Consider the following 23,800-nt stretch of genomic DNA (forward strand, 5'->3'; position numbering starts at 1 on the left):
TTTGAAACTTGACTGACATTTCAATCTTGGCACCTGCCAATGCCAAAATACCAAGGAAGGAGAAAAAGTTTAATTAATCAGTGATCACTCAGTGACCTAGTGTAAAAATGTTGAGATCTGCGATTTTAGTAGAAAACGTCTTTAAAAACGGTTCCAAGGTAAACGATGTCCATAATATTCTTTTTCTTATCGGCTGTTCATAGTAAAGTTACCTTGCAACCTTCAAATATTAGATAATCAGATAAAAATAGTATTATGTAAAACCTTGGACCTGCTACTTTTTAGGTACTTGGACCCGTTTCGAACGGACGATGGCAACCACAGCAGCAACAAACCAGAAATCTAAATGTCCATGAACACATCAGCTACACTCTGCTAAAAGATGCTGGTATTACAGTTCCAAATTTCGGCGTAGCCAAAACTAAACAGGAAGCCAGACAAATCGCAGAAAAACTCAACACCAAAGAGCTAGTATTAAAGGCCCAAGTATTAGCAGGAGGCCGAGGCAAGGGTAGCTTTAAAAATGGACTTAAGGGTGGAGTCAGAATGGTATACAGGTAAATATTGACGAATGGAAAGAATATGATGTTTATAAAGTGTAATTGAATGAATATACAAGAAATTAAAACTATTTTGAATTAATCAGAACAAAGCAATACCTTATTATTATCTATAAAAGAAAAATATCAAGTGATAACAATATAATTTCGATGTTTCATCTTTTCTTTTATAAAAATAGAATATTTTAACATTGCCCTGCATGTCTTTTTGTAAAATAGCAAAACTTCCTTTGTTCTAGCCCTGAAGAAGCAGAAGAGATTAGTGGTAAGATGCTGGGACAATATTTAGTAACAAAACAAACTGGAGAAAAGGGTAGAATATGTAATGCAGTCATGGTAGCAGAGAGGAAGTTTCCAAGAAAAGAGTTTTATTTTGCAGTCATGATGGAGCGTGCCTTTAATGTAATGTATACTTATTTCTTATAATATTTGATATACAAACTAATGAGCAACAATTTTTCATCACTTCTTAACCTCAATGGTATTGAAAAATTTATGCAAATCAGAATATTATGAATATTGAACACATTTTTAGGCATAGACTTGATTTTTCTTTATCCACGTTAGATTTATTAGGAAAAAACAGTGACAAATGAAGAAAATAAGTACCCTTTCCTTAAGACAATGGGCCATTTCAGAAGTCAGTGATAAGACTGACAAAAATTTTACCTCAAATTGTTTTCACACCCACTATATTCTTCAGATACGGCTCCTAATGACTACTGTTTATTTGCAGACCTCAAAAATTGCTAGGGGGAAAGAAATTTTAATCAAATGATCAGGTTATTGTGAAAACTTAGGCATAATTTTAAGTCAAAGACAAACTGTTTTACAAAAAAGCTTTAAGAGAAGTGTTTCAATCCGTGTATAATCTATTTTTGCCTAAAAGTTTTCGTTTTGTCAAGTTTCTGCAACTTAAATTTTATCGTAGGGTCCAGTTATCATAGCTTCTTCTCAAGGAGGTGTAAACATCGAAGAAGTAGCTGCAGAAAACCCAGACGCCATCCTCTACGAACCCATTGACGTCGTGAAAGGTCTAACCAAAGAACAAGCAGAAAAAGTAGCAGTCAAAGTCGGCCTCGAATCCCAGAAACAAAAAACTGCTGATATGCTTTTGAGAATGTACGATCTTTTTACCAAGAAAGATGCACTTCTAATTGAGATCAATCCGTACGCCGAGGATGCAGGTGAAAAATGTGAGTACATTTATATTCTTCAAATTATTTCCCAGATAATAATAAATTGTTTGTTTGTTGACCTTTGTTAGATTAATTCAAATGTGGACCTTGAGCCTACTTGATAGTTATATTTGTTACAAATTATACAATCTAATAAAAACTATTTTAGTTTTTATATGATTAATTTAATTACATAAACATTTTGCTTATCTATCTTTACAATGAAATATTTGTGAATGGTTTTTATTGAATGTTTAGTTTCTGATTAATGTTTACTATTGGGTTTCACTTGATTTATTTCCTTTTCTTTTTAATTTTTGTTTCATTCTTTAATTTACTCCTTCTTTTATGGCCTTTCACTATAATAACCATCATTATTACCCTACATAAGCATTTTGAGTTATGAACTATATGTATGTATTGTAATTTTATATGTTTGTGTTTATGTTTTTTTGGTTATGTTTTGTTTATGTGGTTTAGTATTTCTATATTTGGGACTCTCATCGATTCACCAAATGCAGAATATTGAATCTTCTTAATGTCCATATCTCTACTCTTATCAGCCATGCAGTCAACAGTTCTTGCAAGTATTCCAATGTGTTTGATCCAAGTGGATTGCCCACTTGTATCAAACTTGCCTGCTTGATTAAGAGGCCTTAAGTGTCTGATGGAATCAGAAATTAAGCATACTCCAAGTTCATATTGAATAAGCATACTTTTTTATATTCATCTCAGTATATTCTTCTATATGTTTTCTTAGTATTTAGATTTTTCAATGTTCTTCGCATTTCTTTGTATTAAAAACCTTTCAGTAAACTAGAAAGTGTGACTGTATGATGATTGATTGTGAGATTCAGTCACTTCAGCAGATAAATTAAACAACCTTACTAGAAACATTAATTATAGAAGTATTTTTAGCAGTACTTTGTCTGGACATAGTGCCTTACCTGTTTTTCAAGCCATATTGCATGTTACAGTCATTTAGTTAACAAAATCTCCTTAATGTCCTCCTATGACCTTGTAGAATCATCCTGATATTGATTATTTACGTCTTCAACAAGTACAACCTAATAATCTTTATTTTGGTTTTGAGTTCTGATCACCCAATCAACAAAAACCTAATTAACGCCTTCTTCTGATCTTCTAGGAATCTACGGTCATTAATTATTTATATCTTCCTTCATTACTACCCAAAACTCTTTATTATGAACAATTCTCGGCCACCCAAATGGCAAAGATCCCTTTAAAGTCTTTTAATTATTTACTTTTTCATCTACAACCGCCAATTTTTTATATTTCGATTAAGTTTTCAACTATCCAGTTGACAAGTTCTTCTACAGGTAGTTGTAACAGTATTTTGTTTGGTTCTGGTACCTTACACACTTTTGCCAGACATATTTTATGTTTATATAACCATCCAGTTAACAAAACCTACTTTTAGTCATCCTCTGACCTTTTAGAGGTCTCCAGTCATTCATTACTTACCTCTACATCCAGTATTTTTCCAAAAAGTTTTATTTTGGTCAATTTTTCAACCACCCAGTTGGCAAAAACCCCATTTACGCCATCTTCTGACCTAACAGTCTTCGGTCACTGATTGTTTAGTTCAACAGTGACCACCACACAAAATTCATTATTTTGTTCAAACTCCGATCCCTCAATTAACAAAAACCTCGTTGACGCCATCCTCTCACCTTCTAGAAATCTCTCGTTGTGGATTATTTACTTCTTTATCCACTATGACCCAAAATTTTCCATTTTGGTTAAATCCAATTGGCAAAAAGCCCTTTAATGCCTTCTTCCCTCATTCTAAACCACTTCAGTCACTGATTACTTAGTTCTTCAGCCACTATTACACAAAATTTTCTATTTTTGTCAAGTCTCTGACCATCCAAATGACAAAAAGTACGCTGACGTCTCCTTCACTCCATTACTGCATGACTACGTCATTTTCGCAGTTGATCCACGGATGTTAATTTGGTTATACCTTATTATATATCCATAAGGCGCTACAAAGTATCTATTGAAACGCGCATTTTCGGGAACGAGAACTTTCCCGTTAAGGTTCTCTTGTGTAAAGTACAGGCGAGTTCAGATTTAGTCTCAGACCATTTCTTCTACTTCTCCGAATCTAAAATAACTCATATTTTATAGATTTCTCTCTGGACGCAAAATTCCGATTTGACGACAACGCCCAATTCCGCCAAAAGGACCTATTCGCCCTCCGTGATTGGACCCAAGAAGACGAGAAGGAAGTCGCCGCTGCAAAGTTCGATTTGAACTACATCGCTTTGGACGGTAACATTGGATGCATGGTCAACGGCGCGGGTCTCGCCATGGCCACCATGGACATAATTTCACTTCACGGCGGTTCCCCCGCCAACTTCTTGGACGTCGGAGGTGGCGCCACCGCACAAGCTGTAAAGGAAGCTTTCAAAATCATCACGGCCGATCCTAAAGTGCATGCTATACTTGTTAATATTTTTGGAGGTAAGTAACATTTGAAGTTGAATTTATCTTCCACATTCTGTATTATGTGGATTATACAGTATGTATCATGCTTTTGTAGTGATATCGTCCCTGTAGAATCAAGATATTTAGATGATCATGCCAACAATTCTTAATTTTTCTGTCGCTCCCGCTGCTGCTCATTTTTGACGCTTGAAATGTCAAGCTGACGTTCTTAAAAATATACCATATAGGTATACTGTCCCTAAATACAAATATGAATAAAAAAAACTACTTATTGAGATTCATATATTTATATAGAATCAGTAACATCCAATTTCATGCCTTGAACATAAAAATTACCAAGGTCTTTATCATCTAAACTCTAAATGCTTAAGATTATATACCAAAAGAAATAAAACTTGTCAGAGACCATGTCATGACCGTGATAAAACCTGACAGATAAAACCATGATTGGTCTGCTCAGAGAATTTAATAAAAAAAGAAATAGAAAATTTAGACTAAAATCTTTTGCAGTATTTAGTAAAATCAGCAACTGAGCTAGGAATAGAAACATCCCTGATAAGGATTCCGTAAGATAGTTAAACATATATACCAAAACGCAACAGCCAGTGTTAGAGTGGGTGATCGTCAAACCCAGAAATTCCCGATACAACGTGGAGTACGCCAGGGGGACACCATATCGCCGAAACTGTTCACTACGCTTTTGGAATATATATGTAAAAGGGCAAAACTGACCGACAAGGGCATAAACATAAACGGAGAAAAGCTTAGCCATCTAAGGTTTGCAGATGATATTGTACTAATAGCTGATAGGATAGATGAGGCCAAAGAACTTTTAAATCAGCTCTACCTTTCCTCGCTAGAAGGGGGATTGAAAATAAATATATCTAAAACCCAGATGATGACAAATCTTGTAGTCAGCGAAGATATATGCGTAGGAACAAGATCCATAGACCAGGTAATGGCCTATAAATACCTAGGTCATGAGATTCGCATAGGAAAAGATAACCAAACCGTTGAGCTTCTCCGTCGTATAAGACTGACTTGGGCAGCCTTCGGCAAGCTGAACCATATTTTCAAATCGTCTGATATACCAATATGCCTTAAAAGAAAAACGTTTAATCAGTGTGTTTTGCCAGTGTTAACTTACGGTGCCGAAACGTTGACCATGACAAGGAGAACAGTTCAAAAGATCCGTGTGTGTCAAAGGGCGATGGAGCGTGCTATGTTGGGCGTTTCACTACGAGACAAGATCCCAAATCGCCAGCTACGACAAAGAACAGGAGTGGCTGATGCAGTAGAGAGAGTAGCAACACTGAAATGGAACTGGGCAGGTCACGTGGCTCGAATGACAGATAATAGATGGACAAAGCGGATACTGGAATGGAGACCAAGAGATGATGCCTACCGAAGCAGAGGTCGTCCACCAACACGTTGGACTGACGATCTAAAACGTTGTCATAGGAATTGGATGCAAGAGGCACAAGATCGAAATAGATGGAAAATTATGAGGGAGATCTATGTCCAGCAGTGGATAAGCGAAGATTGAATGATGAAGATAGTTATCAGTTCATCTACAGTTCATTTGTCTTAAGATATTTGGAAAATTTGGAAGTATTTTGAGAAACAACTTAAAAAATTAATAAAGTAATTAGAGAATGCTACCAAAAACAAACTGTTAATTTATAAAAAGAGAAAACAACATCAACAACGGTATAAAGTACAAAAAATTAGTAGCAATAAATTTAATATGTAGCAATATAAAATGATAAACAAGAAAACAGACTATCAACACCAATATAAAGTACAAAAGAAAATCAGTTGCAAAAAATATTGATATGATATGATATTGTAAAAATGTTTAGGAATATAATAAAGATATCATAAGCATTTAGATATTAAAAATGTAAAAATATAGCAAAATTAAAAGAACGAATGGTGTCTATTTATGTCCATCTTTGTCACCAAACTTAAACTCATTGTATACATTTACAAAAGGCCCCACGTTGAGCGCCAATTATGTAACAAGAGAACGCTGGACTTACTTGTTTAATGGCTTCGACTATCTCTCTCAGGTGTACTTGTTCTTGTCTTTTTATATAGTAATCAAGAACACTTTAAAAAAATATATTAAACGTGAAAGTATTTAACAAAAAAGAACAAATAATTTTTGTAAGATAATATTGAAGACTAATGGGACTATTTAAATATTTCTAAATTGAGCGTCAACAGTGTTACCAACATTATAATGAAAGGATACAAGAAGTATGAGGGATAACTACAGGGATCATAAGAAACGTAAATGAGGATTTAATTAGTTAAAAATCGAAATAAATAAATAATTGAGTAGTAGTATATTTAGTTTTAACAAAAAGTTAACCAATTAATGACATCAAAAGAAATAAAATAATTATTTGAAGCCAATAACTTTACAAGCCGATGAAAATTATATAAATTACTTAGCAGCGTCTCGTACACTTTATATTTGTCTCATCTCCTTAGAAAAATAGTCCAGTGAACTTAAATCGGCAGCCTGTTTGGATAGTTTACAAGATTTCTTGCATTTCTTATAAAATAGACTGGCCTATTTGATAAATTCTTCTTCTTTTGGTGCCTATTTGTTTCGAATATTGTCGATCATTCTGGCTATAATTATTTTATTAACGGATGCTTTAAATAGATTAGTTGTTGTAAAGAACCATTTTCTCAGGTTTTTTCACCATGATATAATTCTCCTCCCAATTCCTTGCTTTCCGAATTGCTTGCTGTTTCTCATTATGTGTCCGAAATGTTGTAACTTTCTTCTTTTAATCGTGTACATCACTTCTCTTTCTTTCTCCATTCTTCGCAGTACAGTCTCGTTGGTTATCTTGTCCGTCCATGATATCCTTTTTTCTCCATCGATTCAGTAAGTGTCCAGGATTCAACTCCGTAGTATACTATCGAGAAGATATAACATCGTAGGAGCCTTACTTTTATCGCCAGGTTAAGGTTGTTGCTTTTAAAGAGTTTGGCCATAAATATGTTGTTGAATGCACTCCTAGCCTTCTCTATTCTACATTTTACTTCTTGTGAGTGATCCTATTGTTCGTTTACTATTGTTCCAAAATAGATAAACTGTTTTACTCGGTCCACTGGTGTATTATTGATAAGCAATTGGACGTCTCTAATTTTATTTTTGCTGATGACCATAAATTTAGTTTTTGATATGTTTACTTGTAGTCCAAATCTTTCACTTACTTCATTTACTTTGTTTATTAGTTGCTGTAAACTGTTTAAACTGTCTGCAAAAATAACGGTGTCATAGCGGATCTGCATAGCGGATCTTGTTTAGGCGTTCTCCATTTAAAAGTATTCCATGTTCGCAATTTTCCAAGGCTTCACTAAACATTTCCTCTGAATATAGGTTGAATAATATAGGTGAAAGTATACACATCCTTGTCTAACGCCTCGCAGAAACTGGATCGCTTCCGTCGGTTTATCTCCAAGATTTGTTCTTATTGTGGTTGATTGGTTCCAGTATAAATTTTGTATTATACGCCGGTCTTTACCAACTATTTGGGCTTTTGTTAGAACATACATCATTTTTCGGTGTTACTGTGTCAAATGCTTTTTGGTAGTCCATAAAGTAGGTGTAGATATCACACGTCATATCTGGCATCTTTGAAATAATACCTGTAGACTAAACACTGCATCTCTCGTACCTACGCCTTTCATGAATCCAAACTGTGTGTCTTGTATTTTCTTTTTTCGCATAGCTTGTATATTCTGCAATGTATAATTTTAAGACAAAGTTTTAGTGTATATCTCATTAGACTTATTAGCCTATATTCTCCGCACTTTTTCGCTCCCTGTTTTTTTGGTAACGTAATAAATTCTGAAACTAGCCAATCTTTTGTAATATTACCTGTGTCATAGATATTATTGAAGATTTTACATAGTATTATTAAAGATTCATCATCAATCATCCGCCTAATTCAGCCTTAATATGCTATGAGAATCATTGTATTAGTGTAGAATCTGTCTGTAACAATTTTCCTGAACACAAGTTCATTCTAACAGGAGACTACAATCTGCCAAACAGCGAATGGTACCATGATGAAAGAGGTGTCTTTAGTAATAATAGTAACACTGCTACTGATACTTTAGTTGATACTTTTGCATTTCATAACCTATTTCAGCTCAATCAAATCACAAATTGCAACGGAGTTTTACTTGACCTAGTTTTTGCAAATGATAATGAAAATGTAACAGTTGAAATTGCTAACGATTACTTATTGCCTTGTGATCGTTATCATCCTGCGTTATCAATTTCTTTAGCTATAAAAGATAATATGCCCGAGCTTCAATATGATAGTTCTGCCTTCAATTTTAGGAGAGGAGACTATGTTGCTCTTAATATGTATCTTGCTAGTATCTCCTGGGAGAACGTTTTAGGTATTTGCAGAGATATTAACGAAGCCACGGAACTGTTCTACTCCATATTGCAGTTTGGTGTCAATTGTTCAATACCACGTACAAGATTAAAAAATCCCAAATTTCCTCGTTGGATGACTAATGACCTAAAATCATTAATATTTAGGAAAAAAATTGCTCACAAGATATATAAACAAACAAATTCTTGGGACGATTATCTACTTTTCTCTTCCTTGAGAACCAAATGCAAAGAACTAAGCAGGTCATGTCATGAAATTTATATAAGTCGAACTGAATCTAGAATTAGTTCAAACGTAAAGCACTTTTGGAATTTTGTTAACAGCAAACGCAAAAATAATGGTCTACCAAACACAATGTTTTTTGGAAACACAATGCTTAATAATGGTGCGGATATCGTTAATAGCTTTGCGCAATGCTTTCAAAATATTTACAGAGCAAATGATGATGATTTAATACAGCCCATCTTAGAGTATGAGAAAACAGTGAGTCTAAATTCTTGTAATGTATCTATTGAAATCATATTTGAAAAATTAGCCAATTTGGACATTTATAAGGGCTCAGGGCCAGATGGAATTCCACCCATACTATTAAAAAAATGTAGATGTACTTTAACCCATCCCTTATATTTTCTGTTTTCTCATTCACTTAATTCAGGTATTTGTCCAAGTTTGTGGAAATCTAGTTTTATTGTTCCTATTCATAAATCAGGTGACAGGAGTAACATAGCTAACTACAGACCAATAAGCATTCTTTCTTCTATTCCTAAAATACTAGAGAGTATAATATGTGACTCTATTAAAACACCTTTATGCAATGTACTAATTGAAGAGCAACATGGTTTTCTTTCAGGTAGATCAACTTCGACAAATCTTTTACTTTTCACGCAATACATATCTGATGCTTTGGAAAGGAGCCTACTGGTGGATGCTACTTATACAGATTTCTCCAAAGCATTTGACACTGTGAATCATAAATTGTTGTGTAACAAGCTTAAAACTATTGGATTTGCAGGCAATCTGTATAACTGGTTATGTAGTTACCTAACTAGCAGAATACAACTTGTTAAAATTAAACACTTTCAATCTAGTGAGATCTCCGTAACATCTGGTGTTCCACAAGGAAGCCACTTAGGGCCTTTCCTTTTTAATATATTTGTTAATGACATTAAATCTCAAATTAACTCTAAATTTTTGCTATTTGCTGATGATTTAAAAATCTATAGAATTGTCGAAGACGTCTCAGATTGTGAAAAACTCCAAATTGATATTAACAAAATTATAGCATGGTGCAATTGGAACCAAATGAGCATTAATGTTGGAAAATGTCACTTTATTAGTTTCTGTAGAAGAATTAACACCGTCTCTTATAATTACAAATTAGCTGAAGAACCACTGAAGGCTGTCTCAACTGTAAGAGATCTAGGTGTTCAATTAGATTCCAAACTAAATTTTTGCGCTCATTTTGATTATGTGAATAACCAGGCATTTAAAATGTTAGGCTTCATTATTAGAACCTCTAGATGTTTGCATAACATTAATTCCATCAGACTGATTTACATTTCCCTAGTAAGATCTGTTCTTGAGTATTGCTCAGTCGTTTGGTCACCCACTTATGAAGTCCATATAGCCAAGCTTGAAAAAGTCCAAAATAAATTCATTAGGTACTTAAGTTTTAAATTACACAAACCTTTAAGCGACCATTCCTACTCAGGAATTAGAAATACATTAAACCTTCCTAGGCTATCTTCCAGACGGATGTATGCTGATGTTTTGTTTCTTCATAAACTACTGAATTCAAAAATTAATTGCAATGATCTACTGTCTCTAATTGACTTTAATGTTCCCTCTAGAGTTACTAGAACATCTCATAATTTTGCAATTAAATTTCATCGCTCTAACTTTGGTAGGCATTCTCCACTGAGTAGAATCATTCTAAATGGAAATAGAATAGACTTTGATTTGTTGCTGTGCGCTTCGGAAAATGTCTGTAGAATGTGTTTAAAAAAATTTTTTTAATTTTATGTGATTTGTATATGCTATGTGCTTTATATAGTTTTAATATTTGTTTTTTTTTCTATATGGCTGCATCGCCAATTCTTTTCATACATATTTGCTATATCTTTGTAATTATTGTATCACTAGATAATACTTGTAATACTTTGTGTATATATTGAATTGGGTGGTATCCCGTTAATAAATAAATAATAAATAAATGTCTCGGTATATCTCTTAAAAGGTTGCTTATTTGTTTGTAAAATTCTAGACTTGAATCTTGAATTTTCTCTAGAAAATGCATAGACTTATATAATGTTAGTATCCATCGGTGACGTATTTATTTGTAACAAGAGGATTCTATCGTTCACTGGTATAAAGTTGTTGACATGTTGTTATGTATAGATAAATAGTACAGTTAAAAATATTTCGTCAGACTATACCAATTCACCAATCATTTAAGTTATTATAGATTAATTGCAATACAATTTGCTGTATACGTAGGTTTTTGTACAAGTGACCACCTACACGCTAACTTGAAATACTCTCATAGATGTATCTATCAATAAATATTATAAAAAAGCTCTTCATGAATTTCTCGTCTTTCAGGTATCATGAGATGTGACGTCATAGCCGAAGGTATCATAGCCGCCGCCAAGGAATTGAGCCTCAAAATGCCCATCATCTGCCGACTTCAAGGAACCAACGTCGACGACGCTAAAGTATTAATAGCCGCCTCCGGGCTCAAAATTCTTCCGGTCGACAACTTGGACGAAGCCGCCAGACTGGCGGTCAAACTGTCTAATATCGTTAGCTTGGCGAGGGATGCCAAATTAGACATTAATTTCGAAATGCCCCTGTAAATTCATTTTAAATCAATTTTATTTATAATATTACCCGAGACGGGATATATCGACAAAGGTTTTAGGTATATTTTGCCAAAAAGGCGATGTGAGCATGATGATTTTCGTAAGATTTGTCGATTTTGATACTGGAAACAGTTTTTTTTGTCCCCGTATTCTTTTAAAACGAATTGCTTCAGTTTTTGCTTCCTCTTACTCTACTTGTTCTTAGAAAACTAAAAAATTACTAGTGTTTTAAATTGAACACTTTAACACCTCCTAGACTGACTACTTTAATACTTTTTTATGATTTCCGCTAGATAATTTTTGTTAGTGTATATTTTTCGCAAGCGGATATACTTAAAACTTTTGTTTTTATCCTTGATTTGTTTAGAAATGTCACTCAAACGAATTTGCACACGATATTTATGACTGCACTTTGCTTTTGATGTCGATAAGTAAAAAAAAATAATTAAAAGCAGATGGTCAATTAGATTATGATAATCTATGCGCATTTCTGCACGTATTTAGGCTCAAATTGATCAAATATTCCTGCGACAGATTTCCAACTGTAAACAACAGGTATAGGAAGAGGTTAACAGACAGAAGTCTCTGAAAAATGAGATCTACACAGTTACCAAGTTCATAAAACCAATGTTCAAAATAGTACAGGTGACTCAACCACGTTATCTTCATTTATACTTCCGGGAGTGCTAAAAGATAGATCAGACAAGAATAAAATTGTAGAAAATTTTTATGTGCTTTCAAAACCATCATCAAAAACTTCAGTTTTTTCATTCATAAGTGCTACTAAAGGAAAGGAAAGAAAGCTTATCGTAAAGAAATAATGCAAACATGTTCAAAAGGACATGAGTGTTTGGAGAAAACATCAGCAGCACCTGTACCAATGTTTCATACTGTGTATCGAGTATCTGGATTTTTTCTGCATACCAAACAAGTCTTTCTCGAGTAATTTTGCTACTGCACATCTAAAATCCACTCTTCAAGCACTAGACATGCGCACCATACACTATTTCGTTGTTTACAGTTGGTAATCTGCGATGTGAATATCGTAAAAGTAAAAAATTTTGTATACGTATGAAATTAATATATTGATAAGATTTATTTGTTGTGGATTTACGAACGAATGGAAAAAGACTCATTGCACCGTGAACTATTATCTGGTTTTACTGCATTTTTTGTACTTAGAAGAGTTCCTGGAATGTTCTACTCGGTACCAGGGTGATGTTGCAATATCCTTGACTGTTTTAAGTGTGATCAAATAACAACAAGTGATTTTTAGGTCTATATATGTATACCTTTTTGCCAGTGATTAAACGATCTTTGCGCTTTCTACTGTTGTTTCTATGAGAAGTGATTTTTAGGTGGGTTTTTGTCGGTGATTAAGCGATCGCTATTCTTTCTGCCGCTGTTTTCATGAGAAGTGATTCTTAGGTGTATTTATACCTTTTTACTTGTTTTCATGAGCACAAGTGAGTTTTATATACCTTTTTCCGTTGACTAAACGATCGCTAGTCTTTCTACCGTTGTTTCCAAGAGACCAAGTGATTTTTAGGTGTAAATATGCCTTTTTATCGGTGATTAAACAATCGCTGTTCTTTCTACCGTTGTTTTTAAGAGAACAAGTGATTGTTTGGTGTATATATACCTTTTTACCAGTGATTAAACGATCGCTAGTCTTTCTACCGTTGTTTCCAACAGACCAAGTGATTTTTAGGTGTTTGGGTAGTGTACTCCATAGATAGTTACCCATAAAGAACAAATTACCATTTCTCTTTATAGTTCCATGACATTTGTTCAACCTTTTGGAACATTTTAGCCATTATGCCTAAAAAATTTCACCATTAAATCGGTACCGTTTTATAAAAACGACTTAAGTGAGAAAATCGTCAAAGTACACGTAATTTTTCAATTGAAAACTAAATTTTCACAATGATGGTTTAAATATTTGGTAATTGGTCACAGGTATGAAAAGTTTGCAACTCAATAAATTGTTATTTTGATGGTTATATATACACCATACCCTAACTACTAGTTATATTAACTTGAACGCTTAAAAAAACTATAAAACAACATATGAAAGAGTTAAATTACTGGTCCAATGTGTAGTGGATCTTTTACTGTCACGCGTAGCAAAGAAGTTGGCTCTGTTAAAAATCCACTCGACATGCGCACCATACTCATCCGTAATTTCTAATTTTACAAATGCATACTTATTTTCTGTATTATTTTTCAAGTATTGGTGTTTATTTAATCGGACAAAAGCAAATTCAGCGTGTGATAGTCAGTGTTTACCATTAAATTTTGTTGAAAAATCAGTTGATTGTTACTATTATGATATATAGTTATATGTACATAGTAATTTTAACTTACCGTTAACAGTATCCAGTTGAAACCAGTTATGTAAATGTCTAAATGGGATTTTATCGAATGTCAAAAGCTTTTTCGAACCATCCCCGACTATTTAATCCTTCCAAAGAACCTTGTGTTAGCGGGATGGATTTTTATATTTGTTTACTATATATATTACTATATAGTAAGTGTATTCTGTACTATTGGAAATAATTTATATTTATTGATCTTATTTCATGAAATAAATGTGAAATGAAACCGTTGTTTTATTTCTTCTTCCTCTCTAAAAGCTATGTGCAACAAAGACCAGCTTAATGTCCGCTTAAAATCAAAAAGCTGTATTTTACTATAGAAATGTTGAAAAAGAGTATTTACCAAAATGTGTTTATTGGAGATCTCAAGTTGCATCTATCAAAATATCACCCAACCACTTGACGTCGGCCGCTCGGTTAGCGTTGAGCATGAACGATATCGTATGACACTGGGAAATTTATGTGGAACAACTGTTTAATGATGACCGTCTTAGTGGGTATACACTGAGCAATGATGATACTGGCCCTTCTATTCTAAAATCAGAAGTGGAGAATGCTATAAAGGTTCTTAAAAATAACAAAAGACCAGGCAACGATAACGTATACGGGGAGTATTGAAAATGCTGTGCGAAACAAACAGTCAATTTCTAGACTCACTCGTCAGACTCTTTAACAATATTTATAACAGCGGGGAGTTTCCTGAAGACTAGCTAGAGTCAACTTTTGTTGCCATACCGAAAAAACCAAAAGCAAAGTCTTGTGATCAACATCGGATGATAAGTCTAATTAACCACATTTCGAAGGCATACACCAAGGTTATTTACAACAGAATAAGCAAAAAATGCGAGGATAACATTGGAGATTCGCAGTTTGGGTTTCGGAATTCTCTTGGGACAAGAGAAGCACTTTTTAGTCTACAGGTACTCATCCAGCGCTGCAGAGATATGAACAAAGACGTGTACATATGCTTTATAGACTACGCAAAAGCATTCGATAACGTAAAGCACGAAAAGATAATTGAAGTTCTCCATAAGATTGGAGTCGACTACAGAGACATTCGAACAATAGCGAGTCTCTATTGGGGTCAAACAGCTAAACCAATCAAATTGAGATCAAGAAAGGGGTACGACAAGGCTGTATCTTGTCTCCTATTCTCTTTAATATATACTCAGAAGAAGTATTTAAGACAGCGCTGGAGGAAAGCACAGAAGACATAAAGATAAATGAGAAATAATTAATAACATAAGGTATGCTGATGACACTGTGATTCTAGCAAGTAGCATGGAGGAACTGAGATGCCTAATGAGTAAGATACAAAAAACAAGTGCACAATACGGACTCAGACTAAATATCACAAAAACCAAATGGATGTTAGTAAGCAAAACCCAACAACCACCACAGCAACTGATATTAGACAATGAAAGAATTGAACACGTGGATTCGTACATCTACTTGGGAACAACAGTTAACTCAAATTGGGATCAAGCGAAGGAAATACATATAAGAGTAGAAAAGGCAAGAGCATCGTTCACTAGCATGAAGCAAATTTTCACCTCTAAAAGCCTCACCCTACCTCTCAAAATTTTACTTCTGAAATGTTATGTATTCCCTATTTTGTTATATGGAATGGAGGCGTGGACAATGACCGCAACATTGATGAAAAAAGTAGAGGCCTAGACCCTATAATTTCTTGTTGCTTATGATTGGTAACTCTTCGTTTTCTCCAATTAATGTTTGGATTTTGTCCAATGTTGGAAATTCTTTGTTAAAAAAAAATGAGTGGACGCTGCATCTTATCATGTTTTTATGTATTTCTTCAATTTCCAAGGGTTTACTCCCTCCACTCTTCTTGGGAGATGAAACAGTTCCTCCTTTTCTTTCTTTTAGGAATCTATAAATTGTTGCTTCTCCAACCCCTGTCATATTTGAACACATGTTAACGATTTCACGAACATTACTTAAAGGGCGTTGATGTACAAGTGCATCGTGTACATTTAATATTATATTTTTCTCTCTTAGACTGAAGGCACCTTTAAAACTACACTTAACCGGGATAAAACCTGTTGTCGACGTCATTTTTAAATGCAAATAACAAAATATCGACACCAAAAACTGAAATGTTATGTATTCCCTATTTTGTTATATGGAATGGAGGCGTGGACAATGACCGCAGCATTGATGAAAAAAGTAGAGGCCTTCGAAATGTGTGCTTACCGACGTATATTACGTATATCCTGGACTGAGCACGTGACCAACGAAGAGGTACTACGCCGGATAGGTAAAGAGAGAGAGAGGTAGGAATAAGTATAAAGAAAAGAAAGTTGGAATACTTGGGTCACGTTATGAGACATAATAAATATAGAGTACTACAGCTGATCGTTTAAGGGAAAATAGACAGCAGAAGGGGTCCAGGGAGGAGAAGACACTCGTGGCTCCAAAACTTGCGGCAATGGTTCGGATTGTCATCTGCTGAACTATTCAGACCTGCCGTAAACAAAGTCAGAATGGCCATGTTGATTGCCAACGTTCGGAACGGACAAGGCACATGAAGAAGAAGAATTGACAACTCACTCATATTGGCTAGTTGACTTAGAAATTTCACCATCTCCACAAACTGACCTGAAACCCAGCGTATAAAGATGAGTGGATTTCAAGTCGGTTCTTCTCCGGTAGCTATAGGATTTCCAGCGACTCTAGGAGTTTACCTTTCTCGGTGTCTGTTCGCCTATCACGACTCTAAGGCTAGTTGCAGTCCCTTCTACCAATCGTGGAGGAAACTGAAGCGATTTCATCGAAATGTTTGGCTTAAAAATATCAACTTGTGTTTTCTCAGTCGCTGACCAGTAGGAGCTCCGAGTAGCTTGTACGATCTTGAACTCTCGCTCCTGTTGGTCAGTTGACTTAGAAATCCCACTATCTCCACGAACCAGCACATAAAGGTGAAATGATTTCAAGTTGATACTTCTCTGGTAGCTATAGGATCTTCAGCGACTCATACGAGTCCATCCCGCTCGCGAGCTGTTCGCTTACCATGACCATATAGGAAACTATAGTCCATTTCCATCATATTGATAGCACATTATGTATGCAAATCCCTAAACTGTTGATACGGGTGACTCAATGAAAAATAGATATTTGTCAACAAGTTTACAGAAGTATATAGGAAAACAATTTTAAATTGAGTATGACCACCAGGTATAAAGGTTGAAACAGAATAGAATACAATAGTTTTGAGGGTTACTCATCCCTAAATAAACTTGCCAGTGTCGGAGTGATGGAGATTAACAGGTACTAATGAATTTGCAAGAAATGTAAGAAGTTTATTTTATTGGTTATATATAAAATAATTTGTCGCCGTAACAGGGGCCGATTTGTAAAAAAATGAATATTATTTTAATCATATTCCATTTCAGATTCACTGCTTTCTTCAGAATCTTCAACTCCAATGTTAATTATTACCGGTTCCAGCATTGCATCAGTCATATTATCCAAATTCCACATTTTATTTTTTTCCTTATGAGCATGACTAACAGCATTTTTCCAATTTTCTGGAGTTACTTTTGATAAGAAATGTTCTAATAATTGTTGTAAGTCTTCTAATTTAAAAGTTTTGTTGTTGCGTCCGACTTCACCCTTTACTTGAGACCATATATTTTCTATCGGATTCAGATCACAGTGGTATGGGGGTAAACGTAAAATAATTACATCACAGTTTAATGCCATTTCATCACTTATATATTTTTTATAAGCTGCTTTATGTTGCCTTACAATAGGTAATAATTCCTTTTTTGTCGAATTCTGCTTGTACTCAATTGCGTGTTTATTCAACCATTCGATTATCTATCCCATTTTCCATGCCGTTGTTGGCAATTTTTCTGCTAGTCTTGAATGGTAACTAGCATTATCCATGACTATGACAGAATTTTTTGGAATTAAATCCAACATTTGCTCAAAATATTCTTCAAAAACGTCAGCAGTCATTTCCTCGTGGTAATCTTTGGTTGATTTTGAGGCAAAACATAATAATCCACCATTGACAAAAAGGTATTCGTTTCCAATATGGGTTATTATGAGTCTGCGTCATTTTCCAACGGGAATATTGTTTATTCCAGTAGATACACCTTCGATGAATGCCTGACGGGAACTTTTCACATTTGTATCAACCCATAGATATGATACAGTATGACCTTCAGTTAGCCAAGTCTCGTCCAAATAAAAAATTGTTTTCCCTTCTTCTCGGTACTTTTTAATAGTTCTTAGATAATCTCGTCTCCAACATACAATGTAATCTTTTTCAATTAAAACGGATTTTCTTCTATTCTTTTGCCAACGAAATCCCATCTCTCTCAATAGTCCCCATAATTTCTTGTTGCTTATGATTGGTAACTCTTCGTTTTCTCCAATTAATGTTTGGATTTTGTCCAATGTTGGAAATTCTTTGTTAAAAAAAAAAAAATGAGTGGACGCTGCATCTTATCATGTTTTTATGTATTTCTTCAATTTCCAAGGGTTTACTCCCTCCACTCTTCTTGGGAGATGAAACAGTTCCTCCTTTTCTTTCTTTTAGGAATCTATAAATTGTTGCTTCTCTAACCCCTGTCATATTTGAACACATGTTAACGATTTCACGAACATTACTTAAAGGGCGTTGATGTACAAGTGCATCGTGTACATTTAATATTATATTTTTCTCTCTTAGACTGAAGGCACCTTTAAAACTACACTTAACCGGGATAAAACCTGTTGTCGACGTCATTTTTAAATGCAAATAACAAAATATCGACACCAAAAACGTAGGTAGGTAAGACATGAACAATGTACATCTACAAACTAAATGGAAGATGCAAACAATTTCTAATTTATATTATTGGCATAAGCTGTAATGTGACATAAAAACTACTTAAACTACCATTAGGGAAGCCTTATCAGTAATTCCAGGTAATTGTTCAAAGAAGGTATTCTTTTTGTGTCAGGCGTGATAACTTGTATAGAAAACAATAATCACCTTTAAATTACTGTTTACAATAATTTATTTCGTGAAACATTGAATTCTCTCGTTAATCACCCGTGTATAATTAACAATAATCGTGTGGCATATATACCGACGTTTTTTACGCACAAAAAAGGTATAGTGAGATTAGTGGACACTTATTTTACAGAAGATTTTTTAAAAGATAATGAATTGTTGACGGCGTCTTAAAATATTAATTTTTTTTATTTATTTCAAAACAAGTATAGGGTGACGCCTATGGTTTTTTGACCTGTTGAGGATTTGCATACATAATGTGCTATCAATATGATGGAAAAGGACTATAGTGCATTATTCGAGCGATTTCCTCGAAAGGGTTTTGGTTAAAAATTAAACTATCAAAGGCTTGTAAGATATTTCCTCAGTCGCTGGCCAGAAGGACCCTGTTATACGAGCGCTAATGTCGCGTTAGCGTCGACCCAATCGGAGAATGGTACTACCATGGAATAAATTATACGAATTTGTCCGTTGGCGATTTCATATTTCCCGACGGTAAGCCTTGCTACCGCGGCTGGTCGCATTATAATAGTAGCGTGCAGTTCACGCGTTGCACATATCGTGCATGAAGGTATACCTAGCGCGGACAAAGTGATAACGTGACGCAACTACACTCACGTATAACTTGGAAATTATGCGTCTTATTTTCCGCGTCATCAACGCAACGGCATTAGCATTCGTATAGCAGCTCCGAGTGCCTCATGCCACCTTGATCTCATGACTAATGTATATAAAATTTGGGCCAGGTAATTCAACTGTCAAATTAGTATTATCACTCACCACCAGTTATAAACATTTACAGGTTAAGATCATTCATAAATTTTTTTTAGTATTTTTTGAATACAATTTCTATATTGGATTGTGGTTCAATCCCATATAAAATAATATCTAATTCATTTTTTGCCAGAACGTGATCGATTTGATTTTCACTGCTGTGAGACGGATGTTGACACGCGGACTTACGACAAGATCTCTTGCGGTTGTTCGATCTGTCTCTCTCTAGCGCATTGAAACCCCTTACTCTCTCTCTCTCTCCTTCACCAAAAGAGACGCTGGTATAGTTACTTGATGTAAGTCAGAGACATAAATAAAAAAAAATGATAGTGCTCTACAGACTTCTCAGTCTATGTTAATACATACGTCTATGATTTCGACTAGATCTTTCAGGTATTGTTCTTTACATATGTGTGCATTTCCATCTCCTCGTATGGTTTTTCTTATTGTGTCGCCTTCTAACGAAAGTTGGCGATCTCTTCTTTAAACGCTTCCCTATCTTTTGCAACGTGAAATATCTGCTAAACACTGAGGTTGATCCGATCTCTGATATTCCTCAGCCAAGATTTTTTCTTTCTTCCCAAGCCTTTCCTTCCCTCTACTCTTCCTTGCGTGATGACGCGTAGAAGACAATATTTATCGTTTCGAAGTATGTGGCCGAGATACGATGTTTTTCTTATTTTAATTGTGTTCATAAGCTTTCTGCCATGTCCAATTCGTCTAAACACTTCTTCGTTTGGAACTTTTGCAGTCCAAGGAATTTTAAGAATCCACATTCAGAATATAGCCACATTTCGAATGCCTCCAATTTTTTTACGGACTTTGTTTTCAGAGTCCAAGCTCCTACCCCATAACCAGTTGCGACCCTACATAATATTCGACGAACCTTAATCTGATAATCATACTCAATTTCTTATTTGTAAACATTGACTTGTATTTTATACACTACTCAACAATTGAAGTGGATAATTTTAAAATTCTTAAATTAATAGGCGAACAATTTGTTCTGATTGATGATAATGCTCGCCCTCACCGTGCGAGAATTGTCAACGAGTGTATAGAAGCTCATGGCATTACAAGAATGGAGTGGCCACCGTGTTCACCTGATATGGATTGCATTTAACATGTTTGGGCCGAAATGTCTAGGCAACAAAACATGCTCCTTCAACCGCCTCAAATCTTAGAGCAGTTGGCCAATACATTACGCGCGATTTGGGAACGTATACCGCAGCAGTTCACCAATAATTTAATAAGAGGTCTTCCAAATAGAGTTAGAGCACTAAGGCGACACAGAGGTGGACCCACACACTATTAATTTTTCTTTTCGGGATATTAGAAATTGTGCCGGAATAGAAATTTTAGGTTGTTAATTTTACAATTTTTGTTTAATTTCTATTTTTTTTTTTCTTAAAGAATTTCTTTCTTTCGGTTCATTTGTATGAAAATACGAGGTAAAAATAAATCTTTATTTATATAACTCCATTTTTCTATTTGACCTTATGAACAAAAAATAAAATACACATTTTCATAATATCCACTTCAATTGTTGAGAAGTGTAAATCGTATAATTAGTATATCTTTTATTGGTATTTCAAATATTTTAATGTTATATACTTTACTAAAATGATGAATTGTTTGCAAATTGTTTTCGGTAGTTAAAAAATGTCAATACAATAATTACATTTGATTTTATTGTAACTTGGACGACAATCAAAATATACATTCCGGTGCTTTCTTAATAGCACAAAATGTCCTAACTAGTATCTAAAATTAGTGGACAGTCATTAAATTTTCTGAAAAATCGTTGTCACCTCCATCTGACGCCCTCTTTACAAGGATCTTTAAGTGGAATACATTTGAACGCTTATTTTATTGCTGAAAAAGCCAATAGAGGTCCTTTGCGACCAGTTAAATCCGTAGGTACATAAACGCGTGTATAATGCATTGTGTATTAGTGAGACAAAACTCAAGTCAGTTTTGAAAAACAGAAAAAGTGTAAATGGTGAAGTAAACGTACAATATAAGCCTATACTACACGCTAAGACTAAATAAAGATCTTCCTCAGGGGTGTAACTTTGAATTTCGAGGCATTATATATACAAAGTATGAAAAAAAAAGAAGATGTTTATGTAGAGACGGTATTAAAAAACATTAAAAGACAGAAATACATTCGAAATTTTCAGAGTAAGTCTTTGGAGAGTTTTCAAACAGTTGGGTTTAGGTTCAAAATGAAAAACAATAGGAAAGCTTTGTGAAAGAAATAGTGTCGTTCACAAAAGAATTGAGTTTTTAAGAAACTATAATAATTTTAAAAAAGAACATGCTTCATTTTTATACTTGGGCGAAACATAGATTTTTGCTAAAGGTGGAATAAAACGGATTTGGCAGGACGAGAGTATGAAATCCGTGAAACACATCGATATAATGAGGGACAGAGACATATTATATTGCTTGCGTTTGGAAAACATGGTTGTATTGATGGAGCGGATCTTGTGTTTTCGACAAAATAAAAATCTGCTGATTATCACGATAACATGAATACATGGTTTGTGAAATTGTTGAAAGTAAAATTGATTCCAAGTTTAAAAGAACTATATGTCATAGTTTCGGATAATGTCCCCTACCATTGGGAAATTTTAAATAAGCAATCAACAAATTCCTTGACAGTACATAAAATAAAAGAATGGTTAACGAATAAAAATATTTCTTTTGCTTAGGATTCTTTGAAGCTGCAATTACTACAATTAGCCAAAAGGAATTAAAAACTAAAAATATTTATAGTAGACAAGATCATACATAGTTTTGGACATAATGTATAAAGAGTATACTTATATATTCTTTATCTATGGAGTATACTTGGTTCGCTATCTCCAGTACGAAGTGTCTAGTGAATTTAGTAATTATTTTTTTGCGAAGTTAGTTACTTTTTGGCAGACTCGAAGTGGCTGGAAATTACTATACAACCAAGCACACGTACTTATAGCCAATATTAATAGTAAGCAAACTAAATAGTACGTAAAATAGAACTTTACAAATTACCGATAATCAATATTTATTTATTTGCACCATATATAATAAATAGTTATGTTAAATTATAACAACTAAAATATATCTTTTAAATATATACTACCCAAAATGTTATGGGTTTAGTATACACTTCCACTATTTAGAATAATTCTTCTTTTTTCGAAGAAAGAAGTCTGCAATAGTAGTATACTTGAGCTATTAATACTGAGAAGTAGGAATTGTTGTGTTGTAGGTTTCCGACAATGAATCTGTCAAAATATGCCCGAGCTAAGCGAATAAGTGAATTCAATCTTATTGAACAGATTTGGAGGATATGAAAAAGTTACTTCTTCTTCTTCTTCTAATGGCGCTACAACCGTTTGTGAGTCTTGGCCTGCTTAACAATGTTCTTCCATTCTGCCCTGTCGGATACTTTCCTTCGCCACTGCCTGATGTTCATGGTTTTAAGATCCCTCTCTACGTAGTCTATCCATCTTTTACGGGGCCTTCCTCTTGTTCTGTTTCCTTGGGGCTTCCATCTCTGGACTACTTTTACAGCTCGATTATCTGGCATTCTTTCTAGGTGACCAAGCCAGTTTAGTCTTTGTGACTTTACAAATCTGACAATATCTGCGCTTTGCATTAGTTCATCCAGCTCGTGGTTCATTTTAATTCTCCACGAACTATCGCTGCATTGGGTTGGTCCAAATATCTTCCTTAGTATTTTGCGCTCAAATATTCTCAGTTGATTTTCATCAGTGGTTGAGAGGGTCCACGTTTCACATCCATATGTGACCACTGGTCTAATTACTGTTTTGTAGATTCTCAGCTTAGACTCACGATTCAGTAACTTACTTTTCATTAAGTCTTTGTATGCATAAAAGCACTTATTACCGCTAAGAATCCGTGCTTGTATTTCTTGACTGATGTTGTTGTTGTCATTTATTATTGAGCCTAGGTAGGGAAAAGTGGAGGCATATTTGTAGGTATGGTTGTCTACCTTCAGATTCTCATGTTCATTCGATTTTGTGCACTCCATATATTTTGTTTTGCTTTCATTTATATATAGACCAAACGTAGCAGCTTCTCATTTCAGTTCTATAACTTTT

General features: G+C 34.4%; 1 protein-coding gene across 1 annotated transcript; it reads left to right on the top strand.

Annotated features, from left to right (window-relative positions):
* On the top strand, positions 1 to 14,111 carry LOC140432903 (succinate--CoA ligase [ADP-forming] subunit beta, mitochondrial-like). Its single transcript, XM_072521066.1, has 6 exons — positions 1 to 158; positions 286 to 557; positions 800 to 962; positions 1,492 to 1,756; positions 3,893 to 4,228; positions 11,248 to 14,111. Exons 1-6 carry the CDS (start codon positions 108 to 110, stop codon positions 11,499 to 11,501), a joined length of 1,341 nt encoding a protein of 446 aa, XP_072377167.1. The 5' UTR covers positions 1 to 107; the 3' UTR covers positions 11,502 to 14,111.
* The last annotated feature ends 9,689 nt before the right edge of the window (positions 14,112 to 23,800 follow it).

The sequence above is a fragment of the Diabrotica undecimpunctata genome, chromosome 1 (genome assembly GCF_040954645.1).
Source record: "Diabrotica undecimpunctata isolate CICGRU chromosome 1, icDiaUnde3, whole genome shotgun sequence".
Taxonomy (NCBI): Eukaryota; Metazoa; Arthropoda; class Insecta; order Coleoptera; family Chrysomelidae; genus Diabrotica; species Diabrotica undecimpunctata.